This window comes from Oncorhynchus masou, chromosome 15 (genome assembly GCF_036934945.1).
Source record: "Oncorhynchus masou masou isolate Uvic2021 chromosome 15, UVic_Omas_1.1, whole genome shotgun sequence".
NCBI classification, from domain to species: Eukaryota; Metazoa; Chordata; class Actinopteri; order Salmoniformes; family Salmonidae; genus Oncorhynchus; species Oncorhynchus masou.
In genome coordinates, this window is record NC_088226.1 from 36,041,629 (window position 1) to 36,065,876 (window position 24,248).

The 24,248-nt window shown below is 43.1% G+C and overlaps 2 protein-coding genes across 2 annotated transcripts in view; one reads left to right on the forward strand and one right to left on the reverse strand.

Annotated features, from left to right (window-relative positions):
• LOC135556186 (SH3-containing GRB2-like protein 3-interacting protein 1) overlaps positions 1-14,919 on the forward strand; it is a 107,589-nt gene extending 92,670 nt beyond the window's left edge. Inside the window, 11 exon segments of the mRNA XM_064989180.1 lie at positions 495-631; positions 1,022-1,178; positions 3,012-3,071; positions 4,873-4,932; positions 5,895-6,006; positions 6,266-6,421; positions 6,959-7,094; positions 7,181-7,383; positions 7,627-7,691; positions 11,547-11,711; positions 11,890-14,919. Of these exon segments, the coding sequence (XP_064845252.1) occupies positions 495-631; positions 1,022-1,178; positions 3,012-3,071; positions 4,873-4,932; positions 5,895-6,006; positions 6,266-6,421; positions 6,959-7,094; positions 7,181-7,383; positions 7,627-7,691; positions 11,547-11,711; positions 11,890-11,912 (1,274 nt within the window). The 3' untranslated portion in view covers positions 11,913-14,919.
• Positions 14,920-15,942: 1,023 nt separating this feature from the next.
• Positions 15,943-17,907, reverse strand: insl5a (insulin-like 5a). The gene is made up of 2 exons (XM_064987453.1): positions 17,575-17,907; positions 15,943-16,696 (listed from the first exon to the last, which is right to left on the reverse strand). The coding sequence occupies exons 1-2, from the start codon at positions 17,750-17,752 to the stop codon at positions 16,545-16,547; spliced, it is 330 nt and encodes a 109-aa protein (XP_064843525.1). The 5' UTR covers positions 17,753-17,907; the 3' UTR covers positions 15,943-16,544.
• Positions 17,908-24,248: the final 6,341 nt, after the last annotated feature.

Consider the following 24,248-nt stretch of genomic DNA (forward strand, 5'->3'; position numbering starts at 1 on the left):
TGTCTCCCAAAACCTTCCTCATAGATAGCCATGGTGGACTGGTGTGTGTTGTGTTTCACTGGCGTTCTATCCAATTCAATTTAGCTCAGTGGAAATTCAATCAAACATACTGTTCCGTCAACAGGAAACCAGCTTATCCAGTCATTGTTCTAGAATGAATTCGATGTTCTCGAGCTCGTGTCAAACTCGTTCCACGGAGGGCCGAGTTTCTGTGGGTTTTCGCTCCTCCCTTGTACTTGATCGATGAATTAAGGTCACTCATTAGTAATGAACTCCTCTACCCTGGTTGTCTCAGTCTCAATTGAAAGGAAAAAACAAAAAACCCACAGGCACTAGGCCCTCCGTGGAATGAGTTTGTCACCCCTGTTCTAGAGACTGTCTGGTCAGTTTTGTTTTGATGTTCTAGGATCTCCCCACATGTTGATTTTCGATTTCTCTGGACAGTGATGTCCCAGTGTTCTTCTAAGCCAGGTGTCCTCTTGTTCCCCTTGTAGGAGCGTCCTCTCCGGCTCGACCTGCTACACCGTCAGCTCCATCAGCTGTTGTCAGCAGCCCCACCCCACCCCCACCTCCGCCACGCCCTTCCTCACGACCCAAACTGCCTCCTGGGAAACCTAGCATGGGGGACGTGGTACGTGATGATATCTTTGTTTACACTTGACTTACTACACAGCAACTCTTCTTATATATATATATATATATATATATATATATATATAAAACAGTGTAGGGGATATGGTGCATGATACAGTAATAAAAACCTCAAACCTCATCAAACAGCACACTCCTCCTCGTAAACAATACCTCTTTTATACTTTATGGTACATCCGCAATACCTGTAGTAGATATTTGACCGTTAGTTTCAAGTGTTCTTGATGTTTAGCCCCCCCCCCCAAAAAAAAATAGATGCTGAACTGTGAGGATGATTGAACATTAAATTACTGATAGTTAAATCATATCACTAATAGGATATCTAACATGAAAACCTATATTTCTTCTCTGTCACTCTGTCCCCATGCAGAGCCGGCCTTTTAGTCCCCCGGTCAGTCACTCGTCCAGCCCCCCTCCAGTCGCCCCCTTGGCTCGGGCCGAGAGCACTTCCTCCATCTCCTCCAACAACTCCTTGAGTGCAGCCACCACCCCCACCGTCGGTAAAGATCTCACTGTCTCTGTGTCAGGTGTGTGTGCCGCGTCATTTCTCTCATCACTACCTGTGCTACTGTACCTGTGCTACTGTTCCAGTACTTGTGCTGTTACCTGTGTTGAGTGTTTGCTTCGGTCAATCTCTGTGCTGCTGCTGAGATGGCGGTGTCCATCGGCTGCCGGTGCTTTTCTGTGACTCTCTCAACTCTCTCTCAATAAATCCTCATGCACTCCTCCAGCGAATTCTTGAGTTACCGTGTTCCCTCAGTGTAACGTATTACACTCCCTCAGTGTATTCACTCAATGTACACTGCATTTCTGTGGATGCGGTAACGATTCTAAAGACCACAACATGCCTAATATGTGGTAATGGAATGGTTAAATATACTGTAACCATTCACTCAGCTGGGGGAGAAGGTTATTGTCAGAAGAGCCTACTGTATATTACGAGGTAATTCAGTCAGTCATAAAGACACACATGGTATTAATCCCAGAGAGCGACATTTTAATTCATCCCTTAAACGAAGCCTGATGTGGTAAATGTTTGCTGGGTACTTACACTACCGTTCAAAAGTTTGGGGTCACTTGACATTTCCTTGTTTTTGAAAGAAAAGCAACAAAACAAATGTGCCATTAAAATGACATCACATTGATCAGAAATACAGTGTAGACATAGTTAATGTTGTAAATGACTATTGTAGCTGGAAATGGCTTATTTAAAAACATTTTTTTTAATGGAATATCTACATAGTAGTACAGAGGCTCATTATCAGCAACAGCATGCTGGAGTTGCCTCTTTACTGTTGACGTTGAGACTGGTGTTTGCGGTTACTATTTAATGAATCTGCCAGTTGAGGACTTGTGAGGACTTGTGTCCGTTTCTCAAACTAGACACTCCAATGTACTTGTCCTCTTGCTCAGTTCTGCACCGGGGCCTCCCACTCCTCTTTCTATTCTGGTTAGAGCCAGTTTGCGCTGTTCTGTGAAGGGAGTAGTACACAGTGTTGTACAAGATCTTCAGTTTCTTGGTAAGTTATCAAATGGAATAGCCTTCATTTCTCAGAACAAGAATAGACTGACAAATTTCAGAAGCAGGTTCTATGTTTCTGGCCATTTTGAGCCTGTAATCGAACCCACAAATGCTGATGCTCCAGATACACAACTAGTCTAAAGGAAGGCCCGTTTTATTGCTTCTTTAATCAGAACAACAGTTTTGAGGTGTGCTAACATAATTGCAAAAGGGTTTTCTAATGATCAATTAGCCTTTTAAAATTATAAACTTGTATTAGCTAACACAACGTGCCATTGGAACACAGGAGTAATGGTTGCTGATAATGGGCCTCTGTACGCCTATCTAGATATTCCATAAAAAAATTGTCCGTTTCCAGCTACAATAGTCATTTACAATATTAAGAATGTCTACACTGTATTTCTGATCAATTTGATGTTATTTTAATGGACTTTAATGGACAATTTTTTTTGCCTTTCTTTCAAAAACAAGGACATTTCTAAGTGACCCCAAACTTTTGAACGGTAGTGTATGTCATGTTCTTTATATCTGTGAGGAGAACAGTAGAATATGTTTTGCAACCTAAGTAGGCTTTGAGCAGAGAGCCCACATTTGAAATGCTGATCATGCCTTGTGTGTTTCTCATCCCATAGATTTTTGTATTTGAGTTTTTCTCTCCACATCCCATCATTTTTTCATTCACAACGTGCCCTCCTTACTGTGACACTGTCCCTTTTTTAAAATGTATTACCATTATTTCTGACAGGGTTTTTTCTTTGTTTTGATTTGCATTTGTTTTGTTTTGTTTTTTTGCTCTGTCCTTTTTTTGCTTTTGGGCTGTCGCTTTTTGTGATGTCAGAAGATGATGCTTTTGTAGACAAACTGCCCACGTTTGGGAGGCCCTTCGATTCCCTGGCAGGTACAGTATAGTGTGGATGGAGGGAGGCTTTCTGAGAGGGCGGGATGGTACCTGGGAGGTACACTATAATTTGGATGGAGGGAGGCTGTCTGAGAGGAAGGGGGGTGGCACTCTTGGAGTGGTGAATGTTCCACCCAAGCTTGGAATACCATCTGATGTCATAGGTCCATCCACCCATTATAATTTTCTTGCCTTGTTTGTTTGTTTTTGTCAATCCATCTCAGAGTTGATGGCAGCTATCATATGAGGGGAGTAACTTTGAACTGAGATCTTGGAGTACACCACCGATTTCATTTTTCACTTTGACAAGTGTTGAATGAAAAGTATCCCAATGATAAAGCTGAAATGCCATGCATCTGTTTTTTATCATTCCACTCCTACAAGGTTCTTTTTTAGTTTTTTTTTATGACTGACCATCCTTTGCTGCCCACATCACCACGGCAACATCCATATTTGTTTGATATGTGTGTACTGTATGGAGTGCACTGTGCTTTCAACCATGCTGTTACTCTGTGTGTGTGTGTGTGTGTGTGTGTGTGTGTGTGTGTGTGTGTGTGTGTGTGTGTGTGTGTGTGTGTGTGTGTGTGTGTGTGTGTGTTCCTGTGTGTAAAAAGTGTAGCCTGTCTGAAGAGCTTCTGTGGCATCTGTTGGCACTCTAGATCCGCACACACACTCTGTGATAGAAACAGAGCCTAGCTGCTTTTGAAGTCTGGCAGGAGAATTAGCCTGAGTGTCTCCAACTGGTTGGTATTCATCGCGCCACCCTCTTCCTCACCACTCTGATCATCACAGACAGGCAGGCAGCCAGTGAGAGAGCTCTCCGGTGCCCATATCCCAACCTCTCCCCCTGATCCCCATCTGCCCCCCCTCCCCCCCAGTACTAGACCTCCCCTTAGCCTCTACCTTCTCACCCTCTCACTCCACCCATGGGAACATGTTTCTCCACTACTCTAACCATGCAACCCCCCATCAGAACACCTGTCCGCCATTCACCTCCACTCCATCCATCCATTCACAACCTCCCAAGGTCCCAACCTCCACCTCAGCGGTCACACCTTAACAGTGAGCCCAACAACCCCCTCCAGCACCCCTGGTTCTACCCTAATCACCGCCCCCTGGTGTACATCATCAGGTACAACAGCCAGAGTCCATTTATTCTGAAAGACTATGGCCGGTGTGACACAAAAGAAAATGGTCTACTATTGGCATGTGATGTAAAAGTATTAATGTAATGATAATGGTAATGAAGGGTTTTCTATAGCAGTGTGTAGATGAACGTTGTATGTGCAGTACGAACGATCTGTCAGTTATCGTTCCCAGTCAGTCCTCTCCAGGCTTGGCTTGTTTTCGCCACTCCCCTAGAGATCCGCCATCCACCAAGAGATACCTTATTTCACCTGGTCGTGCCCCCTCCCACACACACATGTACCCGTTTCACACTACTGAGCTGAGCAGAGCTGGTCAACGCTTTTCTGACCTGGCTATGGATCCTTTGCTGCCTGGAACCATGCTGGAAAGGACAATGTAGAAAGGGATTATCCGAGCCAGAACTATATGGTTCAGGTCAGCACAATAGTGTGAAAGCTCGTAGGCAGCCGACACGAAGACAGACACACACCATTTTGTTCTGTCATGGCACTGTTTTGGCTTGCTGTGCCATGCCCCACCTCACCTCACTGTGATGTGTGGTAGACCTGCCGTGTGACTCACGCTACTGTCCTTCTCTCTTCCTTCCCCCTCTCACCTGCCCTCCTCACCCACTCTCCCGTCCTCCTCTCCCTCCTCCCTCCCCCTACCACAGAGAATGACCAGCCTTCCCTGGTTTGGTTTGACAGAGGAAAGTTTTATTTAACCTTTGAAGGTAAGTTGTGTCTGCACAACGGCTAACTGTAGTGTCCCATGGCCTGCCACTCACTGCCTCCAAGCTCATTCCCGAGCCTCTCTACATGCAGCCCCCTTGTCGTCTTTCTCACACTCCTCCTCGCGTCGTCATTCGTTCTCATTTCACATGCGGTGGCCGCAAGTCTGTCTTTTCCTGAAAGATCGTCATTCTTCAGGTGCTCTACTAATCTTTAGTTTTTGTCGTCTTTTTGTGTGGGCTCACTTCTCTTTGGTCTTCTGGGTTTTGATCTTTGATCTTGTCCCAATGATTCGGCATCAACAGCATGTCTGGATTACGCATGAGCTCTCTCTCTCTCTCTCTCCCTCTCTCTCTCTCTCTCTCTTGTCTTACTTTCTGTCTTTTCAGTGCTTCTGAATCACAATGAAACTGGCCTTTATTAGTCCTCGTAAATATAGCGAAACCTGGAATTGTACTCGGTGTACAGTTGTACAACAGTGTTGAGGGACTTTACATAGTACATCCAAATATTTATTTCACAAGCAAAGACGATCAGATGTTATAGATGAAAAACCCACCAATCATACACAGGTATTGGTTCTCATTTTGATCATTTTAATCACAGTGGTTCTCTCACACACGCTTTGGTTCTCCATCTTCATCGATACACTGCCGCAGGGGTGTACTACAGGAAACAGGAGTGGTCGTATGGATAGAAATTTAGCGGAGCTGCTAAGAGAGGGATGAGAGAAGAGTAGCTTTGTTGGTTTGTGAGGACTATAGACATTGTGTTTAATGCTGATAGTCTTTCTCTTTCTGCTTCTCATACTGTTTCCCCCTGGTCTACTTTCAGTCTGTTTCTCTGAGTCTCTCTATCTGTCTCTCCTTCCGTCCTTCCTTCCTTCCTTCTCTCTCTCTCTCTCTCTCTCCTTCCTCCTTTCTCTCTTTATTGCTACTAAATGTGTGTGTACTGATTAAAACAGGCTGCTCCAGGGGACCCAGCCCTCTCACCATGGGGGCCCAGGACACCCTTCCTGTGGCAGCAGCTTTTACTGAAACAGTCAATGCCTTCTTCAAAGGAGCCGACCCCAACAAGTAGGTCCACTCAGAGACCTCTTGATAAGAGAGATGTCTGTCAATGTATGTTTTGCTCTCTCTTTCTTTCTGTCTCTTTGTCTCTCTCTTTGTCCTCTTATCTCTCGCTCCCTTTATATTATCGCTGTCCCTTTCGTTCTCTTTCCCTCTCTTTTTTTGTCTTTGACCCTTTCTATATCTCCCTGCTTCACTCGTTGTCCATCTCTCTCCCCCTTCTAGACATTCTAACCACCTCCTCCTCCCCTGTCCCTGTCTAAAGGTGTGTTGTGAAGATCACAGGTGAGATGGTGCTGTCGTTTCCAGCGGGGATCACTCGGCACTTTGCCAATAACCCGTCCCCTGCCGTGCTAACCTTCAGCATAACCAACTACAGCCGGCTGGAGCATGTGCTGCCTAACCCCCAGCTACTCTGTTGGTAAAGGCCCACTGTAACACCCCCCTCATTATACTGGAACCCTCACGACATTATACACTGGAGTGTTTATAATATGACATCATCACACTGTAGCTTTGACCTACTGTACCAGAAACACTATGAAGGTAAAGATCACTGGAACTTCCCTCATATATTATACCACTCACAACACCATGTGGCACTGTAGCGTTTATAACACGTCAAATTGAACATTTTAAATCCATACTGTACTAAAACAATACACCTAACTCCAGTTCTGACTGGGCTCTGTGAATTGGTCCCAGTGGTTTGACTAACCACCTGTTTCCAAAGGTTATTCTGCACTCTCGTACGTACAAGGCATCACGGTTGTTTTTGTGTAGCACGAGTTTCCGTTTGCAGTCTCCGCGCTGCTGTAGTCCTGACCTCCGGGTGGTAGAATGCAAATAGAACTCGTGCTGTACTCCGTTGTGTCTCCGGTGTTGAATAACGTTAAGTTGGATCAATCATTAGATCATAGGATGAAATGCGTATTGTGTTCTATTATTGCCCACGTAGTGACACCGTCACAACACCCAACCCTGACTGCAAGAACTTCTGGGTAAACATGCCAAACCTGATGATCCATCTAAAGAGGGTGGCTGAGCAGAAACCCCAGGCCACATACTACAATGTGGACATGCTCAAGTACCAGGTCAGCAACTCTTGTACTCGATTATGCACCGTTTATCTGGACATTTCTGTGTCGTTTATTCATCTCAATGGTTGTTGTGTGGGCAGGTATCGGCGCAGGGCCTCGTTTCGACACCCCTGAACCTGGCAGCCAGTTGGCGGTGTGTGCCCGCCAGCACGGACCTCCGGATAGACTACAAATACAACGGCAGCGCCATGACAACACCCGTGGCTCTCAACAACGTCCAGTTCCTGATCCACGTGGACGGAGGGGTCACCAAGCTACAGGCTGTGCTTCCCCCCGCCGCCTGGTAAGACAGAGGAGTACACTGTGTGTCACAACCATACACAATACGTTTCTGTTGAATTGAATTGATTTGATAATTAAACGTAGAAGGCTGCACCAGCCGGAGACAGCCCATGACTCTATTGCTCAGCCCTGTGCTGAAGACCTCAATTTTGCAAATTTGAAAAAGCCAGTTTCCCAAACCCAGATTAAACCTATTCCTGGCTTTTTAAAGAGTAACAGATTACATTTGATTCTGTTCTTCCAGGAACGCAGAGCAGCAGAGAATCCTGTGGAAGATTCCTGATATTTCCCAGAAATCTGAAAATGGAGGTAAATAACCTTGTTTACACCAAAGCCCAGGAGAAATCACTAATAATATCATACACTGAGTGTACAACACATTAGGAAAACCTGCTCTTTCCATGACAGACTGATCAGGTGAATCCAGGTGAAAGCTATGATCCCTTATTGATGTCACTTGTTAAATCCACTTCAAGTCAGTGTAGATGAAGGGGAGGAGACAGGTTAAAGATGAAGGGGAGGTGACAGGTTAAAGATGAAGGGGAGGAGACGGGTTAAAGATGAAGGGGAGGAGACAGGTTAAAGATGAAGGGGAGGTGACAGGTTAAAGATGAAGGGGAGGAGACGGGTTAAAGATGAAGGGGAGGAGACGGGTTAAAGATGAAGGGGAGGAGACGGGTTAAAGATGAAGGGGAGGAGACGGGTTAAAGATGAAGGGGAGGAGACGGGTTAAAGATGAAGGGGAGGAGACGGGTTAAAGATGAAGGGGAGGAGACGGGTTAAAGATGAAGGGGAGGAGACGGGTTAAAGATGAAGGGGAGGAGACGGGTTAAATAAGGATGTTGAAGCTTTGAGACATGCATTGTGTACGTGTGCCGTTCAGAGAGTGAACGTGCAAGACAAATGATTGAAGTGCCTATGTTAGTAGGTGCCAGGTGCACCGGTTTGAGTGTGTCAAGAACTGTTTCCCGTGTGTATCGAGAATGGTCCTCCACCCAAAGGACATCCAGCCAACTTGACGCAACTGTAGGAAGCATTGGAGTCAACATAGGCCAGTATCCATGTGGAACGCTTTTGAAACCTTGTAGAGTCCACGCCCTGGCAAATGAAGGCCGTTCTGAGGGCAGAAGGGGGTGCAGCTCGATATTAGGAAGGTGTTCCTAATGCTTTGTGCACCGTGTGTTATCCTCGTTTCCACTAATGTACTAATCTTGTGCCAATAACAGGCTCGAATACTTACTAAGCTTGGCTTTGCATAACAAACTTTATTTGGGGTGTATGTTTAGGAATTAAAATCCTTATGAGCAGAGTGCAAATTACACCATGACATTTTGGGGGTCGTGCCCAATTCTTTTGAAAGGGGGTTAATGATAAAGACATCCTTTAAAAGGTACGAATGAACGAGCCTTTTAATGTGGCATGACACAACCCGTCATGATATTTTCATTTGATTTGTCAAACGAATCACTTAAATGTCGACTACCTCTGCATATTTGGCCACTCCACAAGAATTCCAGCATCCAAACTGCATGTATACTCGCGCCGAGCGACGAACGGAAATAGACATCTGTTACAAAACACCAAAAAGTGTTCCTAATGACATTCGGCGATCTACATTAATTGATGCGTGTTGCAGACAAATGTACCTTTTTGTTGTAGCCTGAACAGTCGGGACACCTGAAATGGGGCTGAAACTACCCCGGGGAAAAGACAGGATTGTCACCATTACACATCTAGTCAATCTACTAGACTAGGCTACAGTGTGTATTACCATGAACGTCAAATAAGTCGACTGGTAGCCAGTGATGTAGTGGTAAAAAAAAGAAAGAAAAGTGGGTAAACTGTGATTAACGTTTCCTCTACTTTCAATGCGTTTTTCTGGAAAAGATGGTTAAACGGCATTGACTCGTTTACCCTCCACTAGGCTTACACCACAGCTGGCAGCCTAACCTCTCAGCCGAGGCAATTTGACACACATGAACACACGCAGAACAGGCAGCCTACATTCAATATAATAATTACATTTGAATCCAAACATGTTTACACCCTCGTTCATGTGTTGTCCATAATTCATGAGTTAATGCTTGGAGTCTTCTCAGATGGCCTGACGTAAAACACTACCTGACGTTCCTTACATGACATTTATGACGGTGTTATTTGTCGTTATTAAGCTTTTAACAATTGAATTAGAACATTTCACCTAAACCCTGTAAGATTCCTGGATATTGGAGATCTCTGAAAATGCCATGTAAGTGTTACTATGCCTTCGTAACATTTCATTATGTTAAACCGTGAAAACAGTTCTCATGGGCACACAAATCCCAAATAATGTAGGCCTATGCCGTTGCAAAATCGAGAGGGCAAAAGAACCGAGAGGAGTAATGTAAGGAAAAAAAAAATGCATCCCATTGGGGTCCCGAGAACAGAGTTTAGGAAACCCTGGCCTACTTGTTGGATGGAATGGATGCGCTTTGGTGTCTAGGCTGTAGGCTTGTTGTCTAGTGACGTTGTTGATTGTCATCAGCTGTTCCAGGGGAAGAAAAAAAAATGATAAAGCTAAATAAATGGTCCATGGATGACACGGAGAACAACAGTACCCTCCGCGCAACCTGAAAAACGAAGCAATGAGCTCTCTAAATAGCTGACTGACAAAAGCAAACAATATATATATCTTTATTAAACCAGGCAAGTCAGTTAAGAACAAATTCTTATTTTCAATGACGGCCTGGGAACAGTTTCATTAACTGCCTGTTCAGGGGCAGAACGACAGATTTGTACCTTGTCAGCTCGGGGGTTTGAACTCACAACCTTCCGGTTATTAGTCCAACGCTCTAACCACTAGGCTACCCTGCCGCCCCAATGAGGGAGGCATAGGCTATTTTTTTTTATCAAGGACACGTGTTAAACAAATGGCAAAAATGAGGAAGTGCAGAGGAAAATCTATATGTGAAGGAGCTCAGCTGAGGCTACAATTCAACACTACTGAGTGGACAACGCTGCCACATATAAATACACGGTTTGAATCATGACATAGAGGTGGAGGTGTTCGTTTCATTTGGAAGCTTTTATTTTCATATTTACCACTGTAAAACATATTTACCACTAAATTTGAAACAAATAGGAGAATGCATTTAGGGGAGCTAACCTCTCATTCAGGGGAGATGAGCCTCCCTTGGCTCCTTCGTAATTTGCACCTTGCGGAAGAGTCTATTGACACACTTGTGTGTCAATCAAAGTAACATAATACACAAATCCCCATCAAATTCCATCAGTTTAAGCTAGAGATATATGCAGTGGAAGGTGGCTGAGCTACTATACAGCGGTATTTGCCAGACCATGAGACATCCCGAAAAATAATCTGTAGCATCCGAACCGTTTAGGCTACAAACGAATATGACTCTCACGAACACAATGGTGTTCTCTGTTTTGCTTTACGACCCCCACAAGTGTCACGGGACTCATCTGAAGGTAACTCATACAAATGGATGGGAGTATGGAGATAGTTTTGTGCCAACAAAAATAAGGGTGTATCCAAAAAAACACAAATATTTCCTGAGCTTTATTATTATCTCCTAGATAAAGGACAGACACTTCAAAACCTTAATCCATATGATTTATTTGTTTACTGTCTTGTTTTTTTAGTAAAGGCCAAATACAATATTTGATAACATTTTTGTTATATATTTGGGTTACCTAAAAGGGGCCCTAAAATTCAAAATCAAATAGCAAATGATCCATGGTATGACCATCTTAAAACAATTCTGTATGTTAGTGAAATAGAACCCCCCCCCCCCATGGCTTCGACTTGTAGAGGTCCAGAGATGCATACATTATTTTGAATGTCATTATCTATGTGCGACCTTATAGAATTACTGTATGACATGCAGTTTCCCCATTTACATGGACTCACTGAGGCTGAGCTCACGGATGCCCCCTTCAGGCAGGAAGGAACAGACAAACTACGATCATGATATGCTACTGTGTGCTGTGGAGTTGCACTTGTGTGTTTTGAGATGTCTGTGCATATAGTAAAAATAAAGCATTGTATTTGTAACGTGTTGTCTCACAAACTCAGTGCTACAACTCCTAGCATACTGATGAAGACATTTTTTTATTTTATGACTGTCATGTTGAGCCGGTGTCCCTCTCGCTGTGCGTCCCCAGGCGTTGGCTCATTGTTGGCACGGTTCCAGCTGTCGGAGGGTCCCAGTAAGCCCTCTTCCCTGGCGGTCCAGTTCACCAGTGAGGGCAGCACTCTGTCAGGCTGTGATATAGAGCTGGCAGGGCCCGGGTACCGCTTCTCACTCGTCAAGAAGAGGTTCGCAGCAGGTGAGAGACCCTGTCCTAAACAATGGAATAGTAGTATCACTGAGTGACCAACTTGAATAAGCATGTTCATTTGTCATACTACGCTGTTGTAATACAATATTAACATGCAATATGTTTTAGATTTGGCACAAAAGGTGTATCGAACGTATAGTAATCTAAGCATGTTTGTCATTCTCAGGAAAATACTTGGCAGACAACTGATACTCCACCCTACTACTGCACAACACTACTGAACAAATACACTGAACGCCATCATCTCAATGGACTTTGACTGAGTAATGGAAACCTACAACACCACCACCTCCCTACAGACAGACATACAAACACTCCTTTCTAAACCCGCGAGATAGACAGGCCCAGGCCACACCGCCTACTGTACCCAGCAGTATTGTATAACTTGCATTTAGCGTTGTGGACAGTTTTAAAGGTGTAATTATTGTATTTGTAAAATGTATTCATTTCAGAACATCTGTATTGCTGCAGTTATAGACACCCATCCCAGGTTTACCCTCTCTAAAGCTACATGCCTCTGTCTCCCTCCCCTCTCCAAGATGTGGTGTTGTTTAACCCTTAACGCAGCTGCCTAGCTAATCAACCGCACCGCAACCACAAACCCACGGTTTCAATGGTGAACAAAACACTATTTATTTTCGACGCATTAACAAAGACGTTATGCTAAGAGGATGAGGATGCATGTAAAATAAGACTGCTTGGTTGTGTCATTGCGTGAACTATAGATGAATAGGCGCACCATGATGTGAGAGGTTTCGCTCTCGCCAAAATCTTTTCAAAATAAGCCCAGTGTGCTTCCTTTTGGACTTAAGCTTTGTCGCCTGCCTTCCCGTCTTTGGGACGACTCCTCCCAATGTTAGGGCGGAGACCTGAGCATCTCGTCATAATATACAGATCTCTGGCTTAACAGAGGGGCTAGTTCTTCCTCATGCTGCCTCTCGCATGTCTGTGATTGGACACAGTTAGAGCTACCATAGGATTCTGGGTAATGGAGTTTTTATACTGTTAGCTTTAACAGTTGATTTGTTAGCATGCCCTCTACAAAGGCACAACAGGGACAAAGGACATTGTTTATTTGGATGATGTAATTCACCACCACACTCCTCCTCTCCCTTCTTTGAATGCACTGATTTAATAACCGGTTGAAGCATTTACTCTCATTCTATAGTCCTGAGTAGTTGGGCAGCTGCAACAATAAGTCAATTCCTGGTTGCAATATAAAACAAATATAAAACGTTTCCCTTTAGAAAAACCTGTACAAAGTGTCATTTTAAATTGATAATATATATCTTAAAGGGCGTTTTGGTGTTTTCCTTGTATTGTCAAATAGCCTTTGATGTTCCTGAGACAGCAGTGGCAGACTTACTTCAGAGTACATTACAGGATTCTATTTTTATTTATTGATGATAATGATTTATTGTATAAAGTATGTGATTCTGTATATGAATATAATTTGATGGTATCACAATTTAGAATCCTTAAAGGTATACATATTTGAATGATCTTTTTTTGTTATTTGTGTAGTTGGGTAACCTGTGTACAGTATAATGTATAAGGTATAATTTTTTGAATTGATTTGAGATATGATTTTTTTAAACTCAAGTGCAACAGACAATTTGAGGTATATATGGGCATCGGGTGGGAGAGGGTATAAAATGACAAGGAAAAAAACCCAGATGAATAACGACCTGGATGTGTACGTCATGCTTTATGAAAGTTCTGACCATGGATCGTCAGTCAGCTTTTGACCATTTTAGGCCCTATTCCCATTCACCGCGATGCGTTCCTACCCACCCGAAACCCCCTGAATGGATATTATTCTGCATCAAACAGCATGACCACTCCCCTTCAGATCAAACCAACCAGCGTTTGAATCCATGGCTTTATTTTGCATAATGGTAACGGTCTCTGTGAGATGACATGGTGATGAGGTTTTTGGAGGGAGGTTAGATGACCAAAACGCTTTTTTGTATTTATGTGTGTGTACTCCAGACAGTCCTCTATAAGAGCGAGAAATAAGCTGAATATTTTTAAAACTGACACACACACACAAAAAAAACTTGTTTCATGTGAAGAGCACTGTGCTGATGATGTTATGAACTCCCTAAATGCTCTGATCTTCAACATAGTGAACAAAAATGTGTGTGATGACATTTAACTTTAAGAGGTCTCCTCATGTAGGCATCGTTAAGTATGTCAAAAAAATAATATCTGTGCTTCATGAAGCTACATAGCACCATTGATTATGCCGGTCATAGAAGTGTCTTAGAGGATGTTGCGCTGTGATTACATGTTGATTGCATGTTATCTGAACATAAAGCAGGCGTTTCTATGTTAGGCATTAATGAATGGTGTGGTGCAGCTCTCCGTACAGCAGTTGAGTAACAAGGGTTCGAGCGAAGGTTTTCCGGCATGGATAATATAATGTACTTCTACATACAGTTACAGTATAGTCCTGAGGTTAAGTGCTCCACCAACCAACTCTATGACCTATTGGTTTGTTTAAATGTGAGAACTGAAGACCAGAGCAGAGAGTGTGTCTGTGTGTGGCGTGCTAAGCCAGACTGCTTTGAGTTCTTTCTGTACTCGTTCTCTATCAATCACCTGTGCAAGCTGTGTTTGTACAGACCAATGTTAAGATGAACTGATGGGGAAACTTAGTTTGCTTCTTTCCAACCCCCCCCAAAAAAAACAACAATAAAAGTTACGAGCTGGACACACGTTGTATGGAGCTCTCTTTTCTCTTTGCAACTCACAACGGAAGTGTTTCTCCAACTCTCGAATGCAGTCTATTCAATGTCCTCCACCCATTTTGAGTTCTGATGTGCGGCACAGCCCGTCGAGGTTGGCTGTAACTACATCGTCTTTTAAGCCTTCCTGCGAATACGCAGCTGTTTATGATTGTGTGCTACGAGGGATGTCAAACAGAGATGTTACTGTGTCATGATTAGCCTTGTGGTTTAATTCAATGTCCTGTATATATTTCTGTTTGCTTCGTTTATATTTCTATGGATATATTTGTTTTTTTTTTCATCTATTTGTGTTATCCAATGCACAGGATACTGAATATGCAATTGTTTAATGTAACGTACCGTACTAATGACATGTTATAAACGTATGCGGGATGACCTACTATGCTATCAAGATTTTCAATCATTGTCCGTTTTCTTGGAAATAAAGTAGGCGTATCAATTTGTTTGCATTCTGTTATTTTGGTCCAATTCAGTATGGATGCAAATTATTTCCATTCAATAACCTTAATGGTTGTGACTTGTCTAGGAAGAATTAGAATTCTGCACTTCCTAATATTGAGTTGCACCCCCCCCCCCAGAACAGCCTCAATTCGTCGGGGCATGGACTCTACAAGTTGTCCGAAAGAGTTCCACAGGGATGCTGTGGATTCCTATGTTGAATTCAATGCTTCCCACCGTTATGTTAAGTTGACTGGATGTCGTTTGGGCGGTGGACCATTCTCGATACACACAGGAAACGGTTGAGTGTGAAAAACCCAGCAGCATCGCAGTTCTTGACGCACTCAAACCGGTGCCCCTGGCAACTACTACCATACCCAGTTCAAAATAACTTAAATCTTTTGTCTTGCCCATTCACCCTCTGAATGGCACATGTACACAATCCATGTCTCAGTTGTCTTATGGCTTAAAAATCCTTCTTTAACCCGTCTCCTCCCCTTCATCTACACTGATTAAAGTGGATTTAACCTGTGACATCAATAAGGGATCATAGCATCACCTGGTCAGGAAATGTCATGCAAATGTTTTGTACACTCAGTGTATTTCCTCTGCCAAACATTCAGATCATCTTCTCCCAGAGGATGAAATATGAGGTTACAAAAATGTCACCCCTCTCAAATTCATAGACCGAGATAGTTTCAAGGACTGACCATCCATAATATCAACATTCTAGTTCTTATAGTGTTTCAAAGCTATGCGTTTACATTGACTTTGTTTACAATCTTACATTTTGGATTCTGATGGGGTATGACAGTTGAACTATGTTCACGAGGCCTTAAAACAAAATGTGTGGCAACTGCAGACTGCTCATGTTAAGATAGATTGAGATGAGCTTATGACTAACAGTATGTAATGAAAGAATGCCGTGAGTCAAAATGATCAAAGCGTTGCAATAATCCACAGTGGATTAAAGCGTCACACTGTTACTCACGTAACAGTGAAATAAAAGGATCACACTCCCATGCATGTCAAGCATGTAAGAACATTTATTAGACTAGGGCTAGCATTGTACGGTCAGGACTAGTCTTCTCCAAAAGTTACATGAATGTCCCTGAATACAGCTTTGGTTCTTAACTCTCTCATCATTGGCACATTTAACAGGCTAGTTTCCATCCTGTGCATAAACTTCAGGAGATACAAACTATGACAGGGAAAAAGTTCCTCTTTGTAATCCACAGACACGACAAGTACAAGTCCCCTCAACCACTACTATGTACTAAATCTATGATAACAACTAGCTAAAAAAGCTCTATCTTTATTAAGCTCTTATTTCATGCATCTATTTTTGATTATTCTGTGCAAGTATTGTGATTGGCTGAAATGGTTGAGGATATAATATTAAACCTCACTTTTTTTTCCTATGGATGCATTGGTTTTACCTCACCGGGTGAGGGGAGTTTGGACATTTTAGACCGTTCCAATGTCGTATAGTGACACCGGGGCACAGTGTGAGATAAAACAATTGCACCCTATTTCTGTTTTTCGGGAAGAAGGTAAGACCGGTTTGGATAGGAGGAGAGCAAGTCTGTTTAGGAGGAGTTGAAAGGTTAACCACAAAGACACTCAGGTCTCAACAGAGATATGCGAGGTCGCTCTTCCTGCAGCCCATTTTGCAGCACACTGTGGTCAGCATGTGGTTCAGGTCCCGTCTGCTGAACTCTGACCCCAGGTTGTCCTTCAGGTCCTCCAGGCTGCTCTGCTGCAGCTCCCCATTTGCTAAATCTGCACATGACATTGATCAATATCATTAGTTATCACATAAAAATAGCATGCTATTACAGTCTAATATGAGTTCAGGTATTTCATACCATCTTGCTTTACAAAAACACCTATTTAAGAATGAAAGCAGTCAACAAAAATATGTTATCCAAGCCAGAAATATATTTTCTCTCTCACTGCTTGCTGATTTATTAGTGGTATTTCATATACAGTCTATGTTTAACAGTGTAATTGCTATATGTGGTCCTGCCAAATGAGGAAGCCCCTAAATGATTGTACAGGTTTTGTCGGTGCTATCTGTCTTGTCCAGAATCTGTTCCTCTAACTGGTTCTAATGAGCATGGCTAATATGCTAACTGGATTAGCCTGGTGCTGTCTGTCCAGTGGGAACATGCTGGCTGACCCTGATAGTGTCAGCGTCACAATCAGATGAGGAGACCTCGGTCCCACTGGGTTTGAATGTTCCAGAGGACTGTACAACGTAACAGACCTCCATGACCCAGCCAGAGGATCAACTTCCTTCCTGACTGACTGCACACCCCACTGGAGCAGCATCACTGTACATCACTGCAGACAGACCCCATCACTGACTCACAGACACATTGTCTGGTCAATTTATGTAATTCTGTTCATCAAATGGAATAACCCCTGACGTAAAGTGTGAGTGGAAATCTGAGTTTAAGTGACGATACTAAATTAAATGCGTTTAAAGAAGTGTACGTAGGAGGATATGGATCAGAAATGGATAATCAGGTCTGTAAACCTAAGCATTTAAAGATAAGGGGTAACATGGAAAAGTAGTCAGGAGGAGAAAGTGAAAAGTGGGGGTAACAGAGATTTTAACAGAGGTTTAACGTAGAAGGTAGAGATGGTTAACTCACCCTCCAGTTGCTCCGGTTCGTCGAGAAGCCGTCTCCAGCGGGAGCCCCCACAGGTGTAGACGACGGCCCTGAGAAACTCTCTGCCACACAGCTTCACTAAGCTCACCTCCGCCCTCACCTGGCTCAACCCCACTGCCACACACAGCAGCAGGGGCAGTATTACTGGCAACACACGCATCACGGCTGGCTGGATTGATATCTGTGGGTCACTGTGTGAGGGTGTGTGTATCTGTGTTTGCCCGCACACGGATTGTCTCTCTGGTCTACTTCTTTCTCTTCTTTCTTCTTGTTGTCTCTGTGTTTCTCTCTATCTCTCTTGCTGAGGCGATAACACGGTGGATTGATTTCTGGATCAAGGCGTGCACTTCCTCCTATATATACCATCCTCCTTTCAGCTCATCAGTGGACCCCCCTCCCTCCACAATTCCCTTCCCCACCTCATCCACACTATCTCTCTTTCCTCGCCCCCACCCTGCATGGTCTCTTCCAGTCAAATTATTTTATGTTTCCGGTCATGTCCACCATCACCAATTGTGATCTGACTGAGAGTGAGTCCCATCAGGTTATCAGTTCTTTACTGCCCCAATCTACAATCAGATTACCTGTCCAGAGGGGCGGAGGGTGCGCTCTCTACCTCTCCACTTTAACGAGTTGATTGCAGTGACCTTCCCTTTAAAGCACAGCTAATTCAGTCACATGTTGGGATATCCCCCAGCCAAACAGATGGCTCATGTGTTTATAGTGTTTATGTCAGACATTTAACCTTGCCATAACAGAAGTTAAATGTCCCAAACTGAAGGGAAAGTGTAAATGCTGTTCTAGTTTTAGTGTTCTATTATATTGTGAAAATTATGTGAAATTACATCATGGCATGACATTAGTGGTTCCCTCAAGGGTAGTTTCCTCATTAGTTGACAGAAAATACATCCCTTATATTGTTTTGATGAATAGATATGCAGCGCTAGTGAGTCTTCACACCCCTTGCACGGTATACACATTTCTATGCCTTAAAATGTTTATCTCAAAAGGGAATACATTTTTTTTAAATACTGATCTACACAACCTACTCCACATTTTCAAAATGAAATAAATATTATAGAAAATGTTCCTAATTAACCACAAATAACAAAACAAAGATGTCTTGATTGCATGTCTTCCCACCCCAGAGTTAATACTTGTTAGAAGCACCTTTGGCAGTGATAACAGCTGTGAATCATTTTGAAAAATAACTCTTAGGGCAATATATCTATAAAAAAAATGTTATTTCTCAAGCTCAGAAAATTTGGTTGGGAGTCATTGATAGACAGAAATATTCAAACCTTGTCTCTGATTTTCAGTAATGATACTGGACAATTCAGAAAACACTCAATGCCTATTTGCAGCATCATGTTATGGGTATGCTTGTCCCCGGCAGGGACTGGGGAGTTTGTCATGATCGAAATAAATATGAAAGGAGCAGACAAAAAGTTAGAGGAAACCCTACCTCAGAATACCTAACCCTGGGATAGGGTTTTATTTTTCAGCAGACAATTAGAAATGTTTTTATGCCAATAGGCGTTAAGTGTTCCTGAATGGTCTAGAGACAAGGTTTGAATAATGCTGTCCTGTAATGGCTCCCAACCAAATTTACTGAGCTTGAGCAATTCTGACAAAAGCAATAGATCATGATCAACTCCCCAGTCCCTGCCAGTGACAAGCATACCCATAACATGATGCTGCAACCACAACACTTGAAAATACAGACAACTTTGTTTCCCTAAGAGTTGTGCAAAGGTCGTAAAATCTTATTCAAAATGATTCACAGCTGTAATGGCTGCCAAAGGTGCTTTTACCAAGTATTAACTCTGGGGTGTGAGGATATCTTCCTTTTTTAAATTATTCTTAATTTGGAATTGATTTTTAAAAATCCATCACTTTTGAAATGTGGAGTAGGTTGTGTACATTGATAGAAACAAATGTAATATATGTTTTGATTTAATTTTAAGGCAACAAAATGTGAAGACTGTGCAAGGGGTGTGTACACTTGACACACTTCCACAATATCTGATTATGCAAATTGTATCTAATCTGAATAAGACATATTTTCTGTTTTTCTCCAATAACAACATCAAGGTATTACAAAATGTTTTAATTTACACGTTGCTGTAACATTGTAAATATTTTTTCTCTGATGTAAAAGTAAGAGCTGGTCTTGATCAATATTAATTTTAATTTTACTATTCGTAATGGTCTCTGGTTTTTCCATCACAGCTCATAAAAACCCCAGTACTCAACAACACAATAAGCTCTTGTTTGATAAGTAATTGACAGGCTCCCAATAAATCAACTATGTAACAAATAAATCAACAATTATGTAACACATAGGATGCACCAATTACTCAATCAAGCTAATCAGTGAGGTGCTTTGTTAATTGATTACATGGACAAGAGGCATACAGTACCAGTCAAAAGTTTGGACACACCTACACATTCAAGGGTTTTTCTTTATTTTGACAATTTTCTACATTGTATAATAATAGTGAAGACACCAAAACTATGAAATAACACATATGGAATCATGTAGTAACCATGTAGTAACCAAAAATGTGTTAAACAAATCAATATAATCAATATATTTTAGATTCTTCAAAAGTATCTACCCTTTGCTTTGATGACAGCTTTGCACTCTCTTGGCATTCTCTCAACAAGCTTCACCTGGAATGCTTTTCCAACACTCTTGAAGGAGTTCCCACATATGCTGAGCACTTGTTGGCTGCTTTTTTCCCTCTTCGGTCCAACTCATCCCAAACCATCTCAATTGAGTTGTGGTCGGGTGATTGTGGAGGTCAGGTCATCTGATGCAGCATTCCATCACTCTCCTTTTTGGTCAAATAGCCCTTACACAGCCTGGAGGTGTCTTGGGTCATTGTCCTGTTGAAAAACAAAGGATATTCCCACTAACCGCAAACCAGATGGGATGTTGTATCGCTGCAGAATGCTGTGTTAGCCATGCTGGTTAAGTGTGCCTTGAATTCTAAATAAATCACAAACAGTGTCACCAGCAAGCCCCCCCACACCATCATACCTCCTCCTTAATGCTTCACGGTGAGAACCACACATGCAGAGATCATCCGTTCAGCTACTCTGCATCTCACAAAGAAATGGCGGTTGAAACCAAAAATCTCAGACCAAAGGACAGATTTCCACCGGTCTAATTTCCATTGTTTTTGTTTCTTGGCCCAAGCAAGTCTCTTTTTCTTATTGGTGTCCTTTAGTAATAGTTTATATGCAGCAATTCGACCATGAAGGCCTGATTCATGCAGTCTCCTCTGAACAGTTGATGTTGAGATGTGTCTGTTACTTGATCTCTGTGAAGCATTTGGGCTGCATTCTGAGGTGCAGTTAACTCTAATAAACTTTGGGTCTTCCTTTCTTGTGACGGTCCACATGAGAGCCAGTTTCATCATAGCGTTTGATGGTTTTGGCAACTGCACAAATGTTCCACATTGACTGACCGTCATGTCTTAAATTATTGATGGACAGTCATTTATCTTTGCTTATTTAAGCTGTTCTTGCCATAATATGGACTTGGTCTTTTACCAAATAGGGCTATCTTCTGTATACCACCCCTACATTGTCACAACATTGGTTCAAATGCATTAAGAAGGAAAGAAATTCCACAAATTAATTTTTAACAATGCACACCTGTTCATTGAAATGCATTCCAGGTGACTACCTCATGAAGCTGGTTGAGAAAATAGCAAGAGTGTACAAAGCTGTCATCAAGGCAAAGGGTGACTACTTAGAAGAATCTCAAATCTCAAATATATTGATTTGTTTAACACTTACTACATGATTCCATATGTGTTATTTCATAGTTTTGATGTCACTATTATTCTATAACGTAGAAAATAGTAAAAATAAATAAAAACCCTTGAATGAGTAGGTGTGTCCAAACTTTTGACCAGTACTGTATGTGAGAATGCTTTTCATCGACTACAGCTCTTATTTCAACACCATAGTGCCCTGCAAGCTTGTGACTAAGCACAGGGCCCTGGGTATGAACCCCTCCCTGTGCAACTGGGTCCTAGACTTCCTGACGGACCGACCCCGGGTGGTGAAGGTAAGCAACAACACCTCCCCATCTGATCTTCAACACAAGGCTCCTCCTCAATCATCAAGTTTGCTGACAACACGACAGTAGTAGGCCTGACTACCAACAACAACGAGACAGCCTACAGGGAGGAGGTTAGAGCCCTGGCAGAGGGGTGCCAGGAAATTAAGCTCTCCCTCAAAAACAAAGGAGCTGATCGTGGACTACAGGAGACAGTGAAGGGAGCACATCCCCATCCACATCGACGGGACCACAGTGGAGAGAGTCAAAAGCTTTAAGAGCCTTGGCATGCACATCACCTGAAATGGTCCTACCACGCCGACACCGTGGTGAAGAAAGCGCAACAGCGCCTCTACAACCTCAGGCGGCTGAAGAAATTCGTCATGGCCCTAAGACACTCACAAACTTCTACAGGTGCACGATTGAGAGCATTCTGTCGGGCTGCATCACCACCTGGTACAGCACTACACGGCCCTCAACAGTGGCTCTACAGAGGGTGGTGTGGTCAGCCCAATACATCACCTAGGAGTGCACTGCCTGCTCTCCAGGACATTTACAGCACTTGGTGTTAAAGGAAGGCCAAGAAGATCATCAAAGACAAGGGTGGCCACCCGGATCACAATCTGTTCACCCTGCTACCATCTAGCAGACAGAGACAGTACAGGTGCATCAAAGCCAGGACTGAAAGACTGAGAAACAGTTTCTATCTCCAGGATATCAAACTGCTGAACAGCCATTGCGCTACCTCCTGTATGCAACCAATAAACTTTCATTTGATTTGACATCCTGACCTACAGGGCGAACTTCTCAGACCCAGTGGTTATTCAGGACAAGGGTTGGAGACCATCCGTCAGTACTCTTCAGTTTTGTCAGGTCTCCCTTGGGAAAGAGGTATTTTGACCTCAATGGGACTTCCTGGTTAATGAACCTTCTACTGCAGTGGGCTAAATCTGGGACACAGAGTGTTTCTTGGTAGTATTAAACAAATCACCTTTAAAAAAAAGGTATACACCTCACACACATGGTTATGGACTTAACAAAAATAAGACACCTGTACAATGTCAGATATAGAATTGAAATGTATTACATTTTGAGTTTGCGTCCCAATATTTCACTTTATATACATCACAGAAGATTGAAATATAACAAAACTGTTTGACATAGTAACACTGGATTTTTGCCGGTAAAAAAAGGAAAGTTTATTCATCATGAAACTATGAAAAATATGAATAACATTCCACCCATGAGGCCACTAGGTCATTTGACTGCAGGAAAGGGCTACAATCTCTATAGAAATGCATTGAATAACTGTCACGCCCTGACCGTAGATTGCTTTGTATGTTTCTATTTTTTGTTTGGTCAGGGTGTGATGTGGGTGGGCATTCGATGTTTGCATGTCTAGGTTTTGTTTTCTATGTTTTGGCCGGGTATGCTTCTCAATCAGGGACAGCTGTCTTTTGTTGTCTCTGATTGAGAACCATACTTAGGTAGCCTGTTTTGGTGGTTATTTTCTGTTTAGTGTTGATTGCACCTCGCAGAACTGTTTCGGCTATTCTTTTGTTATTTTGTATTCAGTGTTCAGTCAGTTAAGCTAATAAAGATGAACATGTACCTCGCTGCATTTTGGTCCAATGACTCCTCTTCTTCTTCCGACAAAAGCCGTGACAGAGCCACCCACCACAAATGGACCAAGCAGCGGGGTAACCGGGAGCAGAGGTTGATGGACTCATGGACATGGGAGGAGATATTGGATGGCAAGGGACCCTGGAGACAGGCTGGGGAATATCGCCGCCCCAAAGAAGAACTGGAGGCAGCTAAAGCTGAGCGGTGGCGATATGAGGTAAGCCAGCGCAACAGGCACGAGAGGCAGCCCCAAAATATTATTTTTTTGGGGGGGAGGCACACGGGGAGATTGGCGGAGTCAGGCGAGAGACCTGAGCCAACTCCCCTTGCTTACCGGAAGCAGCGTGGTACTGGTCAGACACCGTGTTATGCGATGAAGTGCACAGTGTGTCACCAGTACTTGCTCATAGCCCGGAGGCCTATATACCAGTCCACAGCAAGTGCCATGCGAGACTGGGCATCCAGCCAGGGCGGATTGTGCCAGCTCAGCGCGTTTGGTCTCCGATGCGCCGTTTCGGTCTAGGGTATCCTGCGCAGGGGGCACACGGGGAGATTGGCGGAGTCAGGCGAGAGACCTGAACCAACTCCCCGTGCTTACCGGAAGCAGCGTGGTACTGGACAGACACCGTGTTACACGTACCCCACTGCATTTTGGTCCAATGACCCCTCTTCTTCCACTGAAAGCCGTGACAATAACACATTCAGGTTTTTTTTAAAGAAAGCTCCGGAAATATATATATACATTTTTTTTTTTACACATTTAACACCTTTTTTTGTTGCTACAAAACCTCCTCCATACTTCCATGAATGTTTTACACTCGGTCCTGGTAACCTTCAGAGTCCCATGACACTTTTAGGGGTCATGGAGCAAAAAGAAGAGAGTCTCCTCTTTCCACAGTGGGGTCATATTAGTTTGTAGCACAAACGGTTCGGACGATACAGATAGAAGTATACACAT